The sequence below is a fragment of the Hippocampus bargibanti genome, linkage group LG14 (assembly GCF_051943395.1).
Source record: "Hippocampus bargibanti isolate YZ-2025 linkage group LG14, ASM5194339v1, whole genome shotgun sequence".
Taxonomy (NCBI): Eukaryota; Metazoa; Chordata; class Actinopteri; order Syngnathiformes; family Syngnathidae; genus Hippocampus; species Hippocampus bargibanti.
The window spans coordinates 2066163-2090874 of record NC_142747.1 but is presented as its reverse complement, the minus strand read 5'-3'; the positions used below and the strand labels follow the sequence as shown (position 1 = coordinate 2090874).

Here is a 24712-nt window from a genome sequence, read left to right as displayed (position 1 = left end):
CAAGCAGGAAATATCCCCATTGTTGGGCTCTTAAAGGATGACCGACGTCTCCGGACAAGTTGTGTCCATAATTTGTAAAATGGCTTCAAATGACTTCTACTGAGCGTATTTTACAATGATTCCACCGCATATAACTATATTTTCCGTTTTAAGACTCGCGCTGAATATTCCGGAAGTCTTGTTTTTGAGTTGGTGACGAGTCCGTACGTGACGTCACTGAAGGAACGCCCCTGACCGAAAAAAAAGACACATTGTAGCAGTCCTTCCATCACGTCAATGCATTTGGCAGTGCTTGTTTGGTCTGTAAACGTCGTGTTGCACCAAAAAGAGCCAGAAGAGGGCGACCAAGCTCCATATAAGGAATTTAGCAGCCTGTGGAAACGGGCTAATTAATTCCTCACAGGAGCTTGGTCGCCATTTTTTGCCTCTTTTTTGGTGATACATTGGGGGGACAATGTTGCCTCAAAATGGCACGTAATAAATTATTTAATCGATTGCAAACATGTATGCTTTCCTCTTCAGAACTATTTGAATCATATTCATAACTGGATGTGTAACAAGAAAGTATATTCTCCCAATCTGAAGCCATTGTTTTGATTCTCCAGCAATGCAAGACGTCTTGGCGTGACGTCACGAACTCGGGGCGGGACTTTCTGAAAATGCCCAATTCGCAGCTCAATTTTTTTGCAGATTTTGGACACTCAGTCATTTTTATTGGTGTTTTGCATTTGAATAAAAATATCATACTGCGTGTTTTGGGTATTTTAGATGTTATAAAACGTTTTTCTGATGTCACTTAGGAAACAAAAATTTAAAGGCTTCTGGATTCTGATCCTGAAAAGACTCTCAAAGAATCATGCCAGAATCATATATGACAAAGAACGTGCTGGAGTCCAAGAATGGCTCAAAAAAAGTCACCACAGGAAAGTGAAAGTTAGTGGATGCTCTCTATGCACATATAAATCAAGCCATATAAAGAAAATTATTTGCTATAGTGTATTTTTTTACACGAGTAATTCATTTTTCACATAATTTTACATGATTTTTGGCAGTTAATTAATTTAAGCGCCCCCCCAAAAAAAAACTGAGGAGCCATTTGGAAGCCAAAAAAGCGGATCTTTTTAGTGAGCCAAACCTAAAGAACCAGCTCTCTGAAATGATGCTGTTATTATTCAATTATTATCATTTATAGTAGTCTATTATAGCATTATTAATATGAAAAGCAAATTAGTGACAGCTGATCATCAGATCATAGTAGCCACTGGGAAAGCTAAAGTTTGCGAATGCTCTCTGTGCACATATAAATAAAGCCATATCAATTAAAAAATATTTGATATTGTGTATTTTTTACATGAGTAATTAATTTTTCATATAATTTTGCATGATTTTTGGTAGTTACTTAATTTAAGCAACAAAAATAAAACTGAGGAGCCATTTGGGAGCCAAACGAGCCGGATCTTTTACGTGAGCCGAGCCAAAAGAACCTCTCTGAAAATAGCCGCAATTCCCATCACTAGTATCAAATGTGTATTGCGAATTAATTTAAGCAACAAAAAAAAAAAAAACAAAAAACAAACTGAGGAGCCATTTGAGAGCCGAAAGATCTTTTTAGTGAGCCGAATCGGCTCTCTGAAAGGAGCCCATCACTATTGTCTTTGTCGGAGGAGGAAAAAGACACGGGCGCCACTGCAGTAAACTTTGATTTTCTGCTTTATTTAGGAAAATAGATTTGTTAAATAGCAACTATGTACACGTCCTGGTTGGACCCATTAAATTAAACTTTACACGCATTGCATGCTCTTAAATTAGCACGCACACACACACGCACGCACACACACACGCACGCACACACACATATACAGGTGCGCTATTTGGTATCAGGAGAGGCAGAAGAGGATAAAGAAAATGACAAAAGCGAAGTAGCCCTAAAAGGAGCGCCAACATTTTTGTCATTCAAAGGCCACGGAAGACAAAAAAGTGCAAATGATGCGCAACATTCAGTCTTTTTGGGTGGTCCTTCCTCAAAGGCAACAAAAACAGGAAGTCAAAAGAAATGAAATGATCCTAATTTTCTAATAATCGCGCTGATAAAAATGAGGTCCGCTTTCATCAAATCAAAATGCAAAAATGGTGAATGAAAAGTGATTTTTTTTTCCATTGGCTGAGATTCCAAATGAAAATCCCTTTTTGACGGTCTGGAGGTCACACCTGCGGAAAATTGGAAGAAAACAAACAAACAAACAAAACAAAGATGGCCGTGACTCACGTGATCTGAGCATGCACATGCGTATGTGGATAAGCGGGCGTGCGTGCGCTTCCGTGTGCGTGCCAGGATGTTGCCATGTTCATCGTCGGTGTGCGTGTGAGTGTTGAGCGTGCGGTCTGAATAATACTAAAATAATAATAATAATAATAATAATAATACATTTAATTTCTAAGCGCCTTTCAAAACTCGCAAAGGTCACTTTACATCACTGGATCCGTTTTTCTGTGGGTGAGCAGAGGCAGCTACACGCGCCAGCGTTCACTCAACCCGGAATAACTCAAATAGATAGAAAGTTAATTACCAAGCTAATAGCTAGCTAGCTAGATAGATGTTAGATAGCAGTTTGAAAATACACCATTCATTGGGGTGCGTCTTATACTCTGGAAAATACGGTAATTTTTTTGTCGTTGTGGTTTCCTCTCGGTAGCCATTAGGTAGCTGGCGACCTAGTATCTATTTGCTATCTATTTGCTGTCTATTAGTTATATGGCTGGCTAGCTGGCTAGCTATTAGCCATCTAGGTGGCTACAGAGCTGGCTACCTAGCTAGGTATTTGCTTTCTATTAGCTATCTGGCTGGCTATCCAGCTATCTATCTGGCTGGCTATCTAGCTAGATAGCTATCTATCTAGCTAGCTAGCTACCTAGTTATTAGCTAGATAGTTAACTTTCTATCTATTTGAGTTATTCCGGGTTGAGTGAATGCTGGCGCGTGTGGCTGCCGCTGCTCACCCATAGCATAAAACTTATCCTGTGACTGTCAAGTGAACTTGACAGTTTTGAAAGGCGCTTAGAAATGAAATGGATTATCATGATGATGATGATGATGCTCTTCTTTTCCTTTCGGCTTTTCCCTTCAGGGGTCGCCACAGCGAATCAATATCCTCCATCTATCCCGGTTTTGTGCATCCTCTTCTCTCACACCAGCTACCTTCATGTCCTCTTTGACCACATCCATAAACCTCCTCTTGGGTGTTCCTCTCGGTCTCCTGCCTGGCAGTTCAAGACTCAGAATCCTTCTCCCGATATAGTCGGTCTCTCTCCTCTGGACATGTCCAAACCATCTCAGTCTGACTTTGTCTCCAAAGCCTCTAACATGAGTTGTCCCTCTAATGTACTCATTTCTGATCCTATCCAACCTGGTCACTCCCAAAGAAAACCTCAACATCTTCAGCTCTGCTACCTCCAGCTCTGCTTCCTGTCTTTTCTTCAGTGGCACTGTCTCCAGTCCAAACATCATGGCTGGTCTCACCACTGTTTTATACACTTTTCCTTTCATCCTAGCTGGAACCCTTCTATCACACATCACATGACACAGTCGCTCCAGCCTGCCTGGACACGCTTCTTCACCTCTTTTCCACACTCTCCATTGCTCTGGACAGTTGACCCCAAGTACTTAAAATCCTCCACCTTCTTTATCTCTTTTCCCTGTAGCATCACTATTGCACTTGGATCCCTCTCATTCACACACATGTATTCCGTCTTCCGTCTTGCTGCGACTGATCTTCATTCATCTCCTTTCCAGGGAATATCTCCGCCACCTGTTTTCGCTATAGATCACAATGTCATCTGCAAACATCATGGTCCAAGGAGATTCTTGTCTAACATCGTCTGTCAGCCTGTCCATCACCATAGCAAACAAAAAGGGGCTCAGAGCTGACCCCTGGTGGAGTCCCACCTCCACCTTGAATTCCTCAGTCACAACGACAGGACACCTCACAACTGTCTTACAGTCATGATACGTCAATACAAACAAGAGCAATAAAAGAACAAGCACAACAGGAGCACCATAAATCAGCCATCACAGACCCCTGCAAAAGAGAAAATCATATCATGGACTGTGAGAAGGCCAGAGTCATCCGCACCGAAGAAAACAAACATCAAGGAGGCCATTGAAATCCGGAAGCGAGGACCAAGGACCATCAACAGGGATGAGGGAGCCTACATGCTCTCTACCACCTGGAGCAGTATCCTGGAGGGACGAACGGACAGCGGGGGGCGTGACTTGCCTGTCAGATCTGACAGGTAGGTCACGCCCCCATAGCAACACCAGCTGAAAATGGCGCGTCACAACAACATCCGTGACACTCTGACGAAGGCGGAAGTAGACGCCGAAACATGTCAGGTATTTGGACACCGACAGTACACTGTCTGTCAGATAGGAATCTGTTTTAAAGTTGATATCAAGTAGACAGGATGAACTTAATACAACTATTATTATTATTATTATTATTATTATAATAGCTAGCTAGCAAGATAGCCAGGTATGCCAGCCAGATAGCTAATAGACAGCAAATAGATTGCAAACTAGGTAGCCAGCTACCTAATGGCCACCGAGAGGAAACATCAACGACAAGGTGGCCTGGGGCAAAAAAAATTACTGTATTTTCCGGAGTATAAGGCGCGCCGGAGTATAAGGCGCACCCCCAATGTATGGTGTATTTTCAAACTGCCCTTCGAGTTGAATGGGAGGCTTGGATAAGCAGCGGCGAGAAATCATTTACCAAAACTGGCCATATGCAAAGAGCAACTTTTGCTAACGTATTTCTTCCGTGTCTCAGTGACTTGGTATGTTTTTGTACCCAGACTTGTTAGCGAGTGCTAATATGTTGCTGCCCTGTCTCACTTGTACCGGCATGTTTTTTACCAGCCCTGTTCGGGCTGTGTTACTACCATAATGCATGTTGTGTTGCTGCTTTAGTCCTGCAACAGCAAAAAATAGTTGCGTCCTTGTGCAAGCAAGCAAGCATCCCATTTCAAGACGCCATTTTGCAATCCACCAAGAAAAGGGCCCATTTTTCTCCGTCTCTCCCCACAAGGCCACTACACAAAATATACCTTATTTTCCTATTTATTTTACCTATATAATAAATGTGCTATCCAGGGCTGGAGCCCCTACTGCTACGCACCGAGGTGCTAATCTGGGGACACACCTCCAAGGTAGCCTGTCACCCGGGGGTCAACAGGACGATCCAACTCATCGCCTAACGGTTCTGTACAGGAGGGACGTCACTAACTTCGTGAAGGCGTGCCCGGTCTGCGCCCGTGGGAATGCCTCCCACCAACCCCCGGCAGGACTCGTCCAGCCACTACCGGTACCCTCCCGACCCTGGTCCCACATATCCGTTGACTTCGTTACAGGCTTTCGCCCGTGGGAATGCCTCCCACCAACCCCCGGCAGGACTCCTCCAGCCACTACCGGTACCCTCCCGACCCTGGTCCCACATATCCGTTGACTTCGTTACAGGCCTCCCCCCCTCCCGTGGCAAAACGGTCGTCCTCACCGTGGTGGACCGCTTCTCGAAGTCGGCCCACTTCGTCCCGTTAACCAGGTTGCCGTCTGCCATCGAGACGGCTCAACTTCTGGTTAACCACGTCGTCCGTCTCCACGGGATTCCGACGGACATCGTGTTGGACCGGGGACCGCAGTTCGTGTCCAAGGTTTGGAAACTTTTCTGTCGGTCCCTAGGGGTGTCGGCGAGCCTGTCGTCTGGATACCATCCCCAGACCAACGGACAGACGGAGAGGAAGAACCAGGACCTGGAGGCGGCCCTCTGCTGTGTGTGCCTCCACAGTCCTGCGTCGTGGGCCCTCCACTTACCCTGGGTGGAGTACGCCCACAACACCCTGGTCTCCACAGCCACAGGTCGGTCCCCGTTCATGTCCGCCTGTGGCTATCAGCCGCCTCTGTTCCCCACCCAGGAGGGCCAGGTGGAAGTCCCGTCCATTGAACATCACCTCAGACGGGCCCACCGAGTCTGGAAGGAGACCAGGGCCGCCCTGTCGCGCACGGCGTCCCGGAACCAACTTATCGGACCGTCGTCGTCGACAGGCACCCAGCTTCCAGGTCGGGCAGGAGGTGTGGCTGTCCACGAGAGACCTTCGGCTGGCGGGGACTTCAGCCAAACTGGGGCCACGCTTCACGGGTCCCTTCCCCATCGACGCCATCCTCAGCCCGGTCTCGGTGAGGCTCCGGCTGACACCCACCATGCGGATCCATCCAGTTTTCCACGTGACCCTCCTCAAGCCAGTGGAGACCAGCTCCCTAGCCCCCACGCCCCCCCCCCCCCCCACATCACCCCCGGATGTTGGCCGACGGACCGGTCTACACCGTGCGGGAGATACTGGACTCTAGGCGCATGGGCAGGGGAGTACAGTACCTGGTCGATTGGGAGGGCTATGGACCAGAGGAACGTCAGTGGGTCCCACGTTCCTGGATCCTCGACCCATCTCTCACCAGGGCTTTCCATTCGGCTCACCCCTCCAAACCAGATGGGCTGCCAAGAGGCGTCCGTTGAGGGGGGGCACTGTCACATCGTCGTCGGCGTCCTCAGCGCGCCCCTCCCCTCCTGTCACCTCCTCCGCTGCTCCTGGAGACGGCCCTCCCTTCCTCACTCACCCGGGCTCCCGCACCTGTGTCCTATCCCCTTGATTCTGCCTTCTGGCTATAAAAGCCACTCTCACCTTACCGCCTCTGTCGGAGTATTCCAGGAAGTTACCCTCGCTACTACCTCACCATCATGTCTGTCCAGTTAGTAGTTACCATTATCTATCTCACTGTTTGTTATTTTCCATGTGTGTCTCAGAAAAGACCTTTGGTTGGAAATCTGTCTCACCGTGTATTTCGGATCCTAACCGCACCGCCTTCCTTCGTCACTCGAGTCCTGCCTTCAAGCCTCGAGTGTCGTGACAATAATACCCTCAAACGGTCCCTTGCTAGCTGCTTTTTAGTAATCCAAATCAACAGAAGTTTTTCAGCCTCTTCTAGGAGCGTCAACGCAGAGCGCCGATGCGTATGTGGAACTGTCGTGGCTTGGAATTGAAGCGGATTTTTTGGGGGGACAGGAGATGTGAGACAATCTCTTTTCGTCAATGGATGCTACAGCTGCGTGTTTGCTTTCAACATTTAGCTTGTAATAGTCGTGCACATTCCACCATGACGTCCCTGATCGACTGCTGAAAAGGATGCTTTGATCTTGTCTAGATCTTTCATCTAGAACTGCTTCATGTCACAAAGAGGGTACAGCAAGTGTTGAAGAATGGATGACTCTCCGTGTCTTTGTGTTGTCATATTATTTTTTATTAGTATTTTTTTTACTTCATGTTACTTCTGGGTTGAGTGAACGCTGGCGGGTGTGGCTGCCGCTGCTCACCCACAGAAAAAATATTCTGTGACTGTAAAGTGTCCTTGAGAGCTTTGTAAGGCGCTTATAAATGAAATGTATTATTATTATTATTATTGCCTGAGACCTTTGCTTAGACAATAAATAAACAGCCTTAGCCACACGTAGCAATGGTCGACTTAGCATACTGGTAGTGCGACGCTACAAATGCACGCCTCGTTCGTGTTCGTGGGGTCTTTTTCGTTCCCATAATAGCAAAAGTAAACTCAATAACAAACCACGTCTGCACTCAAAAGGGGTTGTGGGAAAACTAGTCCGCCAGCCACTGTGGTGCTGTGTGGCGAAAACTAGTTCGTCCGGCGAAAACTAGTTCGTCAGCCAACATTATATTCTCGCGAATTTAATGTTCGTAAGGCGAACAGTTTGTTAGCTATAGCATTTGTAAACCGAGGTATCACTGTAATTCAATCCAATGAATCGATCAATCAATCAATCAAAGTTGCGTTACCTCGGTGGCAAAGACACGGCGCAGCATCTGCTCGGGGTCATTGGAGACAGGCCGGGGGCCCACGTCCGCAAGCAAAGTCGCCGCCGTCGCCTCGCGCTTGATCCTAAAGGAGACGCACACCCAAACGGACGACAGCACAGACAGCACGGGCAAAGCGTTACACCGCATAACGCTGACCAGCCAGACCATCATTGCTGCCAGACTGGGTCGGGGGGGGATCTGGGGGAAGGGGAGAATGATGCGGAGGAACGGAAATACAGTGATACCTTGGCTTGCGAAATTAATTGGTTCCCAGACAGAGTGTGAAAGGCAAAAAGTGTGTATCCCAAACATTAATTTCCCATAGGAAACCATTAAAATGAGAATAATCCGTTTCCAGGTCCCCATAAAACATAATTTTCTACTTTCTAATTTTCCAAGCCTTAAAACTACACAAAATATACCTTATTTTATGTATAATACATGTGCTATGGTCTTGTAATTAAAGAAATAAACTATATTGTATAATGAAGTTGTTTTATTTACCTTTGTGATGGTCGTTGATGGCTTGATGGCCGGTTTCATCAGCATTAAACACTTGATGAGGAACGTAGCCTTTTTCTTCCACCATCTTGAGGAATGATTCCTTGTAAGCTTTGGCAGCTTTATCGTCAGAACTGGCTGCCTCACCATGACGAATGACACTATCAATCCCCGTACGACGCTTAAAGTTCTCGAACCATCCGTGGCTAGCCTTGAAATCATCAATGGATGATGAACTTCCAGGTTGCCTCTTGACGATATCAGATTGAAGTTGCCGTGCTTTCTCTGCGATAATTTTACCTAGTTCCTCATCAATTGTGTTCTGTCTAGGAGGTTTGGTAGCTTTTTGCATCAAGTGTACAGATGGCTTGTGCGGGTTATTTGTGGAGCCCGATTGATGGGATATTTTAACCTTGCAGTCTACACTCTACCTTTGAACTATCAATAAAGTTGAAACAAGTCCAAATTTCACTGTGTTTACTATCCATTTTCTCACACTCTGTTGTCTGCCTATCTATTATTATTTGCAGCTCTGTTTCTGTAACCCCCCCCCCCCTCACTGCTGCTTTCTTGACCAATCACGTGTGGCTTTAATCTATTTTTATTTGCATAGAGGACAAAAAAGTCGGTTGCCATTTCAAGCTCCTTGTTAGGAGAACGGACTCGTTTGCGAACAACACATCACTCATTGTGGCGCTCCGTGTGTATCCCGAAAAATAGTTCGTATGCTAAGATTAAATTCTCGTGAATTTAACGTTCGCAAGCCAAAAAGTTCGTTAGCCAAGGCGTTCGTATGCCGAGGTATCACTGTATGCTTTTTCCATGAAAATTGGGGGAAAAATTGAGGAGACCCTCCCCCTTTCCCCTAAAAAAAGACCAATTAACTCATTCACAGCCATTCCAGAATGTGTTTGGGTTCTGGTTTTTCATGCTTGGGTGCCAATAAAGCGCTGTTCAGACCTCAGGTAATGTTTTTCCTTCCCACCAGGGGGCAGCATTTACCTTTTGTCCATGTTGGCGCTTTGTTGCAGCTTCAGCGCTCTATCAATCAATAATTATATCGTATTTTGGAAAGCGCCCCCATTTCAAGCTCAGATAACTCCCAACCCAGATCACTTAGCAATTAACTCTTTTTGTTCTGATGAAAGAAGAAAGTCCTAGTCTTTCTTACGCTGCATCGAATGTTTACGTAATAATAATAATGCGGATGGAGAGCGCGTATAATAATAATAATACTAATAATAATAATAATAATAATAATAATAATAATAATAATAATCCATTTCATTTCTAAGTGCCTTCCTAATCTCTCAAGGTCACTTTACAGTCACAGGATAAGTTTTTTTGTGGGTGAGCAGTGGCAGCCACACGCGCCAGCGTTCACTCACCCCGGAAGTAACTCAAATAGATAGCAAGCTAGCGAATAGATCGCTAACAGCTAGCGAATAGATAGCTAATACCTGGCGAATAGATAGCTAATACCTAGCGAATAGATAGCTAATACCTAGCAAATAGATAGCTAATGCTAATACCTAGCGAATAGATAGCTAATACCTAGAGAATAGATAGATAAAACCTAGCGAATAGATAGCTAATACCTAGCAAATAGATAGCTAATACCTAGCAAATAGATAGGTAATAGCAGTGTCTGAAACTCATGACAAAAAGTTAGTGGACACCCCGGCAGACAACTCTGAAAAGTTGCCTGCCCGGCCATAAAGTTGCCTGCCCCATTATTCACAACTTGAAACAACTAATTGCAAAAAAAAACATTGTTGCGAAGTATAAAGGATTTTTTTTAAATTAAGGAAGTAGCTACCACAAATGCTCCCTTGCTTGATTTACTGTAAATATCTCTTACTGAAGATTTTGCTCCAATTGTCGTTTGTCGTCATGGTGCACAATGCAATGTTTGCATTTCGTTGTCTGCTCAAAGCTACGTGAACTCCTCTTTCTAAGCGGGTTTCAAAACTCTCAAGTACACTTTACAGTCAGGGTGAAGTCCGAAGCAGTTTTCTGATTGGCTGCCGGTGCAGAGTATGCAAATTGCCATACGAACGTTGGTTTTCAATGTTGTACGCCCGACGTAAAAGTTGTATGCCCGGGCTACCGGGCAGATGCTATTTCAAACACTGGTAAGAGCTAACTAGCTAGTTATATAGCTAATAGATACAGTAGCTAGCTAACGTCTGTGTAAGCTCTCAGTCGTACAGGAGTGGTCCATGGATGAAAAGGTTTCTTTAAGCCGTCATCTGTACTTCTTTGAAGGTGTCGGATGTTTCGCTTCTTATCCAAGAAACTTCGTCAGCAAACTAAAGTCTTACTGGTAGTTTAGGCCCTATATATATATCCCTACTGTCCAGACATGGCGATGCTGGACTCTGCTATGATAGGTCCCTGCTCTCAGGTTGGGGGGAGCAGAGGACTACTCCCTGCAGCTGCTCCACTGATTGTTCCTGTCGTTCTGACTAACGACTGGCCTGATTGCCCCACTCCCACCGGTATCACCTCATCAGTATTACTAATCCTATGTTGCCTAAGCAGGCTATTGTATGAACGATCCAAATTGAACCTCACCCCACCAAACTGGTTTAATGAAGGATTTAGTTGTTTTATGAAAATGGCTTCTTTTACTCCCCTTTCAAACCATCTATGTTCTTTCGCTAAGATTTTAACCTCAGCTAGTAGCTAGCTAAATAGCTAGATAGCCAGCCCGATAACAAGATAGCCAGTTTTTGTGAAGAATTGACATTTGGTCCTCAAGTGCAATATTGTGTATGAATTCCTGGAATTCCAGTGACAATGACAAAAACCCTGGCGCTGATTCGGTTGGCAGTCAATGAGTTAATCGTTTTCAATGGTTGAGCAATCGCCGCCATTGGTGGGCGTGAAGTGAGTGGGAGGATTTCTTACCTGTCCAACGTGTCATCGGCGCCGCTTTGTTCCAGATGGTCGTCGGAGGCCATTTTGTTCCTGAAGACGCCACGGCGGGCGAGCGCCGCGTCCCGATTCGACATCTTAACGCGGCCGGCGGGTGGGAGGAGGCTCTCCTTGGTCGCCGATCGGTTGTTGACGCCCTCCAGGTCGTTCTTGACCGACGCCGAGGCGGCCGCCAGCCGCCGGCCCCGTCGCAGCTGTCGCGCCACAAAGATGGCGCCGGCCGCCAGGAGGCTCAGCGTAACGCCGGCCAGCGCGCAGGCGGCGGCCAGCGCGGCAGGGAAGGCGTCCCGCCCGGCGGTCCTGGGCGGCGTCGGCGACGGGCCCCCCGCCGCCTCCCCGCAGCGCTCCCCCATGAAGCCCTCGGGGCACTGGCACACGGGCCCCGAGAAGTGGACGAAGCAGCGGCCGCCGTTGAGGCACGGGAAGCGCTCGCAGGGGCTGGAGCGCCGGGAGCAGTCCTTGCCGGAGAAGCCGAGCGCGCACGTGCACGTGAAGTCGGCCACGCCGTCGGCGCACGTGCCGGCGTTGCGGCAGGGGTTGCTGGCGCAGTCGTCCAGGTTGGTCTCGCAGCGGTCGCCCGCGAAACCCGCCCGGCAGCGGCACGTCACCGCGCCAGACTCCAGGCACTCGCCACCTAAGCGGGAAACCACACCCCCACCCCCCCCACCAAAAAACACAAATGAAACAAAAGGCCTTAGAAAGAAAATGGCCCCACTTTCAAAACTTTTCAGGGGAGGACGTGGCCGAAACCGGCGAGGTCCGCACGCTAACACGCTAACTGCTTGCCAAAATCACCCCAAAAAAGATACGAATAATAAGAATACATTTGATTTCTAAGCGCCTTTCAAAACTCTCAAGGTCACTTTTCAGTCACAGGATAAGTTTGTCTGTGGGTGAGCAGCGACAGCCACACGCGCCAGCGTTCACTCAACCCGGAAGTAAATAGATAGAAAGCTAGCTAGCCAGCTAGTACATAGCTAATAGATAGCTAACAGATAGCTAGCTAGATAGCTAGCGACCTAGATAAATATATAGCTAATCGATAGATAGCTAGATAGCTAGATAGCTGGTTAACTAATACACTGAATGTCACTAATATAGTAAATGCACAAAATTGAGTAGCTAGATAGATAGCTAGTAAGCTAATACACTGAATGTCACTAATTAAATAAATACACAAAATTGAGTAGCTAGCTAGATAGCTAGTAAGCTAATACACTGAATGTCACTAATTAAATAAATACACAAAATTGAGTAGCTAGCTAGATAGCTGGTTAGCTAATACACTGAATGTCACTAATTAAATAAATACACAAAATTGAGTAGCTAGCTAGATAGCTGGTTAGCTAATACACTGAATGTCACTAATTAAATAAATACACAAAATTGAGTAGCTAGCTAGATAGCTAGTTAGCTAATACACTGAATGTCACTAATTAAATAAATACACAAAATTGAGTAGCTAGCTAGATAGCTAGTTAGCTAATACACTGAATGTCACTAATTAAATAAATACACAAAATTGAGTAGCTAGCTAGATAGCTAGTTAGCTAATACACTGAATGTCACTAATTAAATAAATACACAAAATTGAGTAGCTAGCTAGATAGCTAGTTAGCTAACACACTGAATGTCACTAATTAAATAAATACACAGTCACAGGATAAAGTCTTTCTGTGGGTGAGCAGCGGCAGCTACACGCGCCAGCGTTCACTCAACCCGGAATAACTCAAATAGATAGAAAGCTAGCTCGCTCGCTAATAGATAATAGATAGCAAATACATAGCTAGCCAGGTAGATAGCTAATAGATAGCAACACGAGCCAGCGTTCACTCAACCCGGAATAACTCAAATAGATAGGAAGTTAGCTAGCTAAGAAATAACCAATAGCTACTTTACAGTCACATGTTTAGTTTTTCTGTGGGTGAGCAGAGGCAGCCACATGCGCCAGCTCAACCTGAAAGTAACCCAAATAGATAGAAAGGTAGCTCGCTAGCTAATATCTAGCTAGATAGCTAATAGATAGCAAAATATAGCTGTAGCTAGTTAAATAACAATAACAACAAGAACAAGAACAATAATAATAATAATAATAATGATAATAATAATAATAATAATAATAATAATAATAATAATAATAATAATAATAATAATAATAAATTTGATTTCTAAGCACCTTTCAAAACTCTCAAGGTCACTTTACAGTCACAGGACAAGTTTTTCAGTGGATGAGCAGCGGCAGTCACACGCGCCAACAAACAGATAGAAAGCTAGCTAGCAAGCTAATAACTATTCCTTGCCCCCAGTCTTCAGTTAAAGCCGCACGTGATTGGTCAAGATCCGTGGTAGACGTTGTTTTTGTTTTCTTTTGTCACTTTGTGTTATTGTTGCGTCACGTGGAATGGATACGGATTGTTTTTCAGCATTTTGGGCCGCGACATTCATCAAGGAGGAGACTGTGCTGAGCGGTTTGCACCCTTTCGGCAACACAAATATGCCAGGACTGTTTTTGACATGGAATTCTCTCGGCTTGGAATTGAAGCGGATTTACATTGGGACAGAAGATGTGATACTCTCTTTTCAACAACAATGGATGCTACGGCTTTCATGTTGGCTTTCAACATTTAGCTTGGAGTAGACGTGCATATTCCACCATGACATTAGCAATATAGCTAGCTAGCTAGGTATTTGAATTAGGAATCATATTAGCTATGTAGTTAGCTAGCTATCTATTAGCTATCGAGCATTCTATTGGCTAGTTGGCTGGCTAGAGAGCTACCTGTTAGCAATATAGCTAGCTAACTAGCTATAATAACATTGGTAACATCGATTCTCTTCCCACCTTAGCTTTGAAATGCGCTCAAAATAAAATGTATTATTATTATTATTATTATTATTATTATTATTATTATTAAAGTCAGGAAAAACATTAGGTATCTAGTTAGCTAGCTGTCTATTAGCTATCTAGCATTCTTTTGGCTAGCTGGCTGGCTGGAGAGGTAGCTAGCTATTTGAGTCAGGAAACATATTAGCTATCTAGTTGGCTCGCTATCTATTAGCTAACTTCTATCTGAGTTATTCCGGGTTGAGTTGGCGCGTGTGGCTGCCGCTGCTCACCCGCAGAAAAACTTATCCTGTGGCCGTAAAGTGACCTTGAGAGTTTTGAAAGGCGCTTAGAAATCAAATAGATTAGCCATCTTGCTAACTAGCTAGCTATCTATTTGCTATGTATTAGCTATAGCACTAGCTAGCTATCTAGCTGTGAGTGCAACGTCGACTGGCCACTAGACGAATCCAATTAGCCGCAACGTCAACACACCGTTGGCGGGAGCAAATTCAAAAGCGCATCAACGGGATGGACGGCCATGTATTGGCAACATCCCCTTCATAGCGCTTGTTATAGCAACGGGGCACAGAAGGCCTTTGGAAAAAACACCCGGGCAGCCAAACGCAGACGACGTCCGCTTGATTGAAAAAGCAGGAACAGCAGACCTAGATAGCTAGCTCACTATATTAGATAGCTAGATTGCCAGCTGACTAGATAAATCACCAGCTCACTCGCTGGATAGATCACTAGCTAGCTTGCTAGCTCACTAGCTCAATCGCTAGCCCGCTAGATCTATCGCAAGCTCTCTGAATAGCTCAATAGCTCGATAGCTAGCTCGCTCGCTAGATAGTAAGATGCATGGATGGATAGCTGGATAGCAAGATAAAGAGATAGCAAGGTACCTAGATAGTTAGATAGCTAGATTGCCAGCTCACTAGATAGATCGCTAGCTCATTCGCTGTATAGATCACTAGTTAGCTAGCTAGCTCGATCGCCAGCTCACTAGCTCAATTGCTTGCTCACTAGATCTATTGCTAGCTCTCTCAATAGATTAATAGCTCAATAGCTAGTTCATTCACTATATAGATCACAAGCTAGCTCAATCGCTAGCTCACTAGCTCAATCGCTAGCTCTCTCAATCGCTTAATAGCTCGATAGCTAGCTTGCTTGCTATATAGATCACTAGCTAGCTCGCTAGCTCAATCGCTAGCTCACTACCTCGATTGCGAGCTTGCTAGCTGCTAGATAACTAGATTGCCATCTCGCTAGATAGATTGCTAGATAGATCACGAGCTAGCTCGCTAGCTGAAACGCTAGCTCGCAAGATCGCTAGCTAGCTTGCAAGCTCGCTAGCTCGCTTGCTAGATCTATCGCTAGCCCTCTGAATAGCTCGATAGCTAGCTCGCTCGCTAGATAGTAAGATGCATGGATGGATAGCTGGATAGCACGATAGCAAAATAGCTAGATAGCTAGCCAGATAGCTAGACATGACTGTATCAAGACTAAAAAGTGCATGAAAAGAAATCATCAACGCATGTAAAGGACGAAAGCAATCCCAGCACATATTAAAATTCCCTTCCACGTAGCTGCAAGAAGCACCTTCGCTTGAGTCAGAAGACTCACAATTGCAAAATATCAAAAGTCATCGGACGCGTCGGAGCCCTAAAAACGGTCCAAGCGGATTTCAGGAAGTAGCGTGCATGTGCTTACGGGAAACGCTGATGTGAGCGTTGGCGTGTTTACTCTGCGTGCGCTTGGTAAACAGGCCTGATGCCGCCACCCGCCCTCACGAGAGCGGCGGCGACTTTTCTTGTTTACTCTTTGTCAAGCCGGAAAGTTTTGCAGATGGACGATAAGACGACGAGTGCGCCCGTCGCAGATAGCGATCGGCTAGCCAACATTTCTTCTTTGGGCCGCGCTCGACGCCGATGAGCCGCTAGCACGTCGTCGTTTCCCAGCTTTGGTCAAAAGGCTTCTTTTTTGTGTGTAAGTGAAACAATAAATAATAATAATAATCCATTTCATTTAGAAGCGCCTCAACCCGGAATAACTCAGTTAAAAGCTAGCTAATTGCTAGCTAGCCAGCCAATAGCTAGCTAGCCAGCCAACAGCTAGCTAGCCATCTAATAGCCAGTTATCCAGCCTAATAGCCAGTCAGCCAGCTAATAGCTAGTTAGCAAGCCAGCCAATAGCCAGTTAGCAAACCAGCTAATAGCCGGTTAGCAAGCCTAGCCATTATTTAGCGGGCAGCGATTGGTCACCCTCCTCCCTGCAGCCCTTTTGCCCTCGTGCGACCTTCGGCGCGGTCGATGGCCGTGCAAATAATAAAATAATAATAATAATAATAATAATAATAATAATAATAATAATAATAATAATAATAATAATCTTTCCTTTCGGGTTTTCCCTTCAGCAGTCGCCACAGCGAATCAATGTCCTCCATCTATCCCGGTTTTGTGCATCCTCTTCCCTCACACCAGCTACCTTCATGTCCTCTTTGACCACATCCATAAACCTCCTCTTCGGTCTTCCTCTCGGTCTCCTGCCTGGCAGTTCAAGGCTCAGCATCCTTCTCCCGATATAGTCACTCTTTCTCCTCTGGACATGTCCAAACCATCTCAGTCTGACTTTGTCTCCAAAGCCTCTAACATGAGTTGTCCCTCTAATGTACTCATTCCTGATCCTATCCAACCTGGTCACTCCCAAAGAAAACCTCAAAATCTTCATCTATGCTACCCCCAGCTCTGCTTCTTGTCTTTTCTTCAGTGGCACTGCCTCCAGTCCAAACATCATGGCTGGTCTCACCACTGTTTTATACGCTTTTCCTTTCATCCTAGCTGAAACCCTTCGATCACACATCACACCTGACATTTTTCTCCAGCCTGCCTGGACATGCTTCTTCACCTCTTTTCCACACTCTCCATTGCTCTGGACAATTGACCCCAAGTACTTAAAATCCTCCACGTTCTTTATCTCTTCTCCCTGTAGCATCACTCTTGCACTGGGATCCCTCTCATTCACACACATATATTCCATCTTGCTGCGACTGATCTTCATTCCTCTCCTTTCCAGGGCATTTCTCCACATCTCTAGTTTCTCTGCCACCTGTTCCCTGTTCTCACTGCAGTTCATCTGCAAACATCATGGTCCAAGGAGATTCTTGTCTAACATCGTCTGTCAGCCTGTCCATCACCATAACAAACAAGAAGAGGCTCAGAGCTGACCCCTGGTGGAGTCCCACCTCCACCTTGAATTCCTCAGTCATACCGACAGCACACCTCACAACTGTCTTACAGTCATGATACATGTCTTGAACCGCTCAGACATACTTTTCTGTCACTCCAGACTTCCTCGTGCAATGCCACAGCTCTTCTCTGGGCACCCTGTCATACGCTTTGTAGGCGGCCCGGTACTCCAGTGGTTAGCACACCGGCTTCACAGTGCAGAGGTTGCCGGTTCGCGTCCCGGTCCAGCCTTCCTGTGTGGAGTTTGCGTGGGTTTTCTCCGGGTCCTCCGGTTTCCTCCCACACTCCAAAGACATGCATGGCAGGCAGATTGGCCACTCCAAATTGTCCCTAGGTGTGAGAGTGACTGTGGTTCGTCTTTGTGTGCCCTGCGATTGGCAGGCAACCAATTCAGGGTGTCCCCCGCCTCGTGCCCGAAGACCGCTGAGATAGGCTCCAGCATCCCTCCGCGACCCTAATGAGGAATAAGTGGTATGGAAAATGGATGGATGGATATAATAATAATAATTAGACATTTGATTTTTAAGCCTTTCAAAACTCTCAAGGTCACTTACAGTCACGGGCTAAAATTTTCTGTGGGTGAGCAGCGGCAGCCACTCGCGCCAGCCACTCAAGCTAACTCAAATAGATAGAAAGCAAGCTATCGAGCTAATAGATAGTTAGCTAGATAGCTAGCGATATAGCTAGCCTGCCAGCTAGACCGCCAATAGCTAGCTAATAGCCAGCTAGATCGCCATAGATAGCTAATAGCAAGCTAATAGCAAATGGGGCGACGGGCTCCAACAAACAAAGAAGCGCGCTGGTGGCGCTAGGCTAACAACGAAACGTGTTTGGCCGGCGGTGCGCTTCTCCAAAATAAGTGACGGTGGACCGTGACTTGATGAAGGGGCCCAACTTCCCTTCCTTTCTTTCCTTCTTTCAATTTGACACAGGACAGCAAATTGTGATTTATGGTGGCGGTTTCCACCATTCATATCCAGCTAGCTAGCTGTCTATTAGATAGCTGGCGATCTCTTAGCTATCTGATAGCTAGCTGGCTAGTTTTTTATTTATTTGAGTTATTTGGGGTTGTGTGAACGCTGGCACATCTGGCTGCTGCTGCTCACACACAAAAAAACTGATCCAGTGGCTTTAAAGTGACCTTGAGAGTTTTGAAAGGCACTATGAAATCAAATGTATTTGCTTGCTATTTATTGGATGTCTATTAGCTAGCTAGTTAGCTGGCTATCTATTAGCTATCTGTGGGCTATCTAGCTGGCTATCTATTAGATATCTATTAGCTATCTAGCTAGATAGCTATCTATTAACGATATATCTAGCTAGTTAGCTATCTATTAGCTCGATGGCTATCTAGTTGCTATCTGTTAGCTATGTGATAGCTAGCTGGCTAGCTTCTTATCTATTTGAGATATTCAGGGTTGAGTGACGCTGGCATATGGCTACCGCTGCTCACCCACAGAAAAATTGATCCTGTGACTGTAAGGTGACCTTGAGAGTTTTGAAAGGCGGTAAGAAATGACATGGATTATTATTATTATTATTATTATTAAAGTGATATCAGGATCGCTTGATTTCCAAAGAAAGTAATGCGCGTAAAAAGCCGATGGCATTATGATCCAAAATGTCATTGGGAACTTTCAAAAGCACACGCGCACACTTACGTTGCAATGGACGCACACAAAAGTCTCAGTGCTAATGTTAGCCTAGCTTCGGGTCAGGCTTGTTACCGTTAGCGCAGGGCTGGCTGCTGCAGCGGTTCGCCTTCATTTCGCAGTTGGAGCCGGCGTAGCCGGGGAGGCATCGGCAGATGTAGCGCCCGCTTCTGCTTCCGCCGCTTCTGCCTCCACCTGCGCCGCCGCTTTCGCTTCCGGGGACATCCGCCGCAGCAGACGAGGCCGTCACGCACACGCCGCGGTTGAAGCAGGGCTCATCTGCGCACGTCAGTGCGGCGCCTGTTCCGCACTGGGGCCCGGAGAAGCCGCGGGGACACGCGCATAGGTAGCCGTCTGACAAATCCTGAAAGAAAGAACCACAAACATTCGGTACTCTCCCAGAGCCAGGGGCAGGGGCAGTGACCCCTAAACCAGATGAGTGGTTGCAACTGATCCCGGGAACAATCGCAGATATCTTGGTGTTCTTGGGCGATTTCCTTTGAGAAGGTCAGAAGGAACTACATTGTGTCTTTGTAGATCTGGAGAAAGCGTATGACAGGGTGCCCAGAGAAGAGCTGTGGTATTGCATGAGGAAGTCTGGAGTGACAGAAAAGTATGTCAGAGCGGTGCAAGACATGTATCATGACTGTAAGACAGTTGTGATGTCTGCTGTCGGTGTGACGGAGGAATTCAAGGTGGAGGTGGGAGTCCACCAGGGGTCAGATCTCAGCCCCTTCTTATTCACTATGGTGCTGGACAGGTTGACAGACGATGTTAGACAAGAATCACCTTGGACCATGATGTTTGTGATCTGTAGCGAGAACGGGTGGCGGAGAATCTAGAGATGTGGAGGTATGCCCTGGAAAGGAGAGGAATGAAGATCAGTCGCAGCAAGACGGGACATAAGTGTGTGAATGAGAGGGATCCAAGCACAAGACTGATGCTACAGGGAGAAGAGATAAAGAAGGTGGAGGATTTTAAGTACTTGGGGTCAACTGTCCAGAGCAATTGAGAGTGTGGAAATGAGGTGAAGAAGTGTGTCTAAGCAGGCTGGTGGAAAATGTTAGGTGTGATGTGTGATAGAAGGGTTTCAGCTCGGATGAAAGGACCAGCGATGGTGTTTTGACTGGAGACAGTGCCACTGAAGAAAAGACAGGAAGCAGAGGTGGAGGTAGCAGAGATGAAGATGTTGAGGTTTTCTTTGGGAGTGACCAGGTTGGATTAGATCGTGAATGAGCATATCAGAGGGACAACTCATATGAGAGGTTATGGCGAGAAGGTCAGAGTGAGATGGTTTGGACAGTCCAGAGTAGGGAGCGTGACTACATCGGAAGAAGGATGCCGAGCCTCGAACTGCCAGGCAGGAAGGAGACTGAGAGGAAGACCAAAGAGGTGCTTAATTGGTGTAGTCAAAGAGGACATTAGAGGGACAACTCATATTAGAGGCGTTGGAGACAAAGTCAGAAAGGCCAGACTGAGATGGTTTGGACATGTCCAGAGGAGAGAGAGTGACTATATTGGAAGAGGGATGCTGAGCCTTGAACTGCCAGGCAGGAGACTGAGAGGAAGACCGAAGAGGAGGTTTGTGGATGTTGTCAAAGAGGACATTAGAGGGCAACTCATATTAGAGCAGTGGTTCTTAAATTGGGTTTGACTGAGCCCTAGGGGTTCGCTGAGTCTGTCTCAGGGGTTCGGTGGATCCGCCACCCCTTACTCTAGTCTGCAGTTAGTGGGCACAGTCATTGAAAGAATGGTTTAGTGAATGAGCACATGAAACTGCTGGGGTTCAGTGCCTCCAACAAGATCAAGAACCACTGTATTAGAGGCTTTGGAGAGAAAGGTCAGAGAGGGCAGACTGAGACGGTTTGGACATTTCCAGAGGAGAAAGAGTGACTATATCGGGAGAAGGATGCTGAGCCATGAAGTGCCAGCCAGGAGACCGAGAGGAAGACCAAAGAGGAGCTTTATGGATGTTGTCAAAGAGGAGCGGTCCTTTGGGCTTGCTCCTGGGAGAGCTGGAAAACAGGCAGGACGGTGGCCCTCGAGGACCGAATTTGGACACCCCTGGTCTACAGGTACCTCGGCACAGGTTGACGACGGCGACTTGTTTTGTTCGGAGATGCCACGCGGTGGGCTGGTCGGCCTCGACGGCGAGAGGCTTCCCGGAAGGAAGGAAGGACAGGCGACGGCGGGCCGGGGCTCACCTTGCAGCTGCCTCCGTTCCTGCAGGGGGCGCTATCGCAGGGCTTGCTCCGGATCTCGCAGTCGTTGCCGCTGAATCCGGGCCGGCAGGCGCAGGTGTAGCTTCCCTGGCCCGTGTTGGTGCAGGACGCCCCGTTCTGGCACGGCTTGTGGTTGGTGCAGTAGTTCAGGTCTGAAGGAAAAGAGCGGGTGACTCCGGAGGGGTTCCCCGCGCCGCATGCGGGCAAAGCTTTGGGGGACTCACCCTGGTCGCAGTAGAGTCCACCCCAGCCCTCCTCGCAGTCGCACTGCCACGGCTGCCGGCAGGTCCCGTGCAGGCATCCCGGGTGCCGGGCGCACTGGTCGCAGCGCTCGCCCTGCCAGCCCTGCCGACACAGGCACTGGCCGGGCGCCTGGCAGAAGCCGTGCTCGGCGCTGCAGCCCGAAGCGCAGATGGCTGGGGGGGGCGGCAGGAAAGACGGCGGCGAGTCAGGCCCGGTGGCGAGTCAGGCCGGGCGGCGAGACAGGCCGGGCGGCGTGTAATGCCGGGCGGCGAGTCACTCCGTGCGCAACCGCCACCAACGAGGGCTTTTGGGTGTCCAACTGGTTTTGGTCAAGGGCCGTTCCTCAACCTTGTTTATCATACGCAACAGGTTCCCATTTAATCATAATTATAATCATAATACATTTGATTTCTAAGCGCCTTTCAAAGCTCTCAGTCATTTTACAGTCACAGTTCTTTTCTGTGCGTGAGCAGCGGCAGCCAGCGTTCACTTAACCCGGAAATAACTCAAATATATATAAAGCTAGCTAGCTAGCTATTGGATAGCGAATACATAGCTAATGTAAATTTCTCCACTGCGAGACTAATAAAGGCAAATCCAATCCAATAGATAGCCAGAAAGCCAACAGCTAGCCAGCTAGACAGTTTACAGCCAGCCAGCTAAGAGCTCGCCAGCTAGCTAATGAATAGCTAATAAACAGCTAATAGATAGCCAAATATGACAAATCTTTGGGTGTTACCCAGCGGCGGGCCGTGCATGTCTCTCCTAGGCCTTCAGTCGTGCTACATCTGAAGCACAGCTGTGAGTGTGGTGTGATTTACAACATGTCTCTAGCTCTGGCCAGTATGTGCGTATCAGTAGCCCCATTTGAGGCAGAATCACACATGTGCAGGTGGATGTTTTGCCTTAGCAGGCGGGGACCGGCCCTCGGGCCTTGAGTTGGACACCCGCGTACAAAGCATTCCTGGGGTGCGCGTGTGCGCGCACCCACACAATGAGACATAATTCCACCATCGGAAGCATAAATGAACAAGTGCACGCATTGGCCACCCACACACACAAACACACACAAGGACACACATTGCAGTGTACACACACACACCCAACTAACTATGTGTGCACTAGCATACACCAAAAAGTGTAGTGGCACGCTGGTATTTACAAATATTCTCCCACCTACTCACATGAAAATAAACAGTGACACAAACACGCACATGCTCGCACACTAACACGACACACAAACATTTACGCACGCACACTGAAGCCAAGCAGCTGGCCCGCGCAACAAAAGCCACCCATAATAATCCATTTAATTTCTAAGCGCTTTCAAAACTCTCAAGGTCACTTTACAGTCGGGAGAAATTTTTCTGTGGGTGAGCAGCGGTAACCACACGCGCCAGCGTTCACTCAACCCGAAAGTAACTCAAATAGATAGAAAGCTAGCCCGCTAGCTAATAGCTAGCTAGATAGCTAATAGATAGCAAATATATAGCTAGCAAGGTAGATAGCTAATAGATAGCAACACGAGCCAGCGTTCGTGCAACCCGGAATAAGTCAAATAGATAGAAAGTTAGCTAGCTGGCTAATAGATAACTAATAGCTACTTTACAGTCACCGGATTAGTTTTTCTGCTGGTGAGCAGCGGCAGCAACATGCGCCAGCGTTTACCCAACCCGAAAGTAACTCAAATAGATAGAAAGCTAGTTAGCTATCTAATAGCTAGCGAGATAGATAATAGACAGCAAATAAATAGCTAGTCAGGTAGATAGCTAATAGATAGCAACACAAGCCAGCGTTCACTCAACCCGGAATAACTCAGATAGAAAATTAGCTAGCTAGCTAATAGATAACGGATAGCTACTTTACAGTCACATGATTAGTTTTTCTGTGAGTGAGCAGCGGCAGCCACATGCGCAAGCGTTCACCCAACCCGAAAGTAACTCAAATAGATAGAAATCTAGCTTGCTAGCTAATAGCTAGCTAGATAGCTAATAGATATCAAATATATAGCTAGCCAGGTAGATAGCTAATAGATAGCAACATGAGCCAGCGTTCGCACAACCCGGAATAAGTCAAATAGATACAAAAGTTAGCTATCTGGCTAATAGATAACTAATAGCTACTTTATAGTCACAGGATTAGTTTTTCTGCTGGTGAGCAGCGGCAGCAACATGCGCCAGCGTTCACCCAACCCAAAAGTAACTCAAATAGATAGAAAGCTAGTTAGCTAGCTAATAGCTAGCGAGATAGATAATAGATAGCAAATAAATAGCTAGCCAGGGAGATAGCTAATAGATAGCAACACGAGCCAACGTTCACTCAACACGGAATAACTCAGATAGAAAATTAGCTAGCTAGCTAATAGATAACTAATAGCTACTTTACAGTCACATGATTAGTTTTTCTGTGAGTGAGCAGCGGCAGCCACATGCGCAAGCGTTCACCCAACCTGAAAGTAACTCAAATAGATAGAAAGCTAATAGCTAATAGATATCAAATATATAGCTAGCCAGGTAGATAGCTAATAGATAGCAACACGAGCCAGCGTTCGCGCAACCCGGAATAAGTCAAATAGATAGAAAGTTAGCTAGCTGGCTAATAGATAACTAATAGCTACTTTTCAGTCACAGGATTAGTTTTTCTGCTAGTGAGCAGCGGCACCCACATGCGCCAGCGTTCACACCACCCGGAAGTAACTTAAATAGATAGAAAGCTAGCTAGCAGATAGCTAATAATAATAATAATAATACATTTGATTTCTAAGTTCCTTTCATAAACTCTCAAGCTCATTTTACAGTCACGGATACAGTAAAGTCTCGTTATATCGATATCGTTTATAGTGATAATACTGCTTATTACGACACTATTTTCATTTCCCGTGCACATTTCTAGTCTTTTTATGTATAATCAGTTCCGTTTAGTACGATTCGTGGTTTTTACGATAATCCGGTTACTGCGGTGCTCTTTTTCATCTCCCGCCGGCCATTTTGCTATGTTTATATCACACACGCCATCGGTCGCGCCATTGGTCGACTTGGTCACGTGACTTGGTCACGTGAGTTTGTTACGTGACCAGCTCCCGTGTAGCGGAGCCATTTTCATTTTCAGACGCCAGCTCGTGTGTAGCAGACAAGATTGAAGTGTTTGTGTTAAAAGGTAAAAATG

The 24712-nt window shown here is 46.5% G+C and overlaps 1 protein-coding gene across 1 annotated transcript in view; it reads right to left on the bottom strand.

Annotated features, from left to right (window-relative positions):
• Positions 1-1692: 1692 nt before the first annotated feature.
• The window catches only part of dlc (deltaC), a 28070-nt gene continuing 5050 nt past the window's right edge, over positions 1693-24712 (bottom strand). Inside the window, exons 5-10 of the mRNA XM_089013432.1 lie at positions 21529-21720; positions 21287-21456; positions 19158-19446; positions 11332-11992; positions 7897-7999; positions 1693-2208 (exon numbers count right to left, since the gene is read on the bottom strand). Of these exons, the coding sequence (XP_088869558.1) occupies positions 2203-2208; positions 7897-7999; positions 11332-11992; positions 19158-19446; positions 21287-21456; positions 21529-21720 (1421 nt within the window). The 3' untranslated portion in view covers positions 1693-2202. The remainder of the gene's footprint in view (positions 2209-7896; positions 8000-11331; positions 11993-19157; positions 19447-21286; positions 21457-21528; positions 21721-24712) is intronic.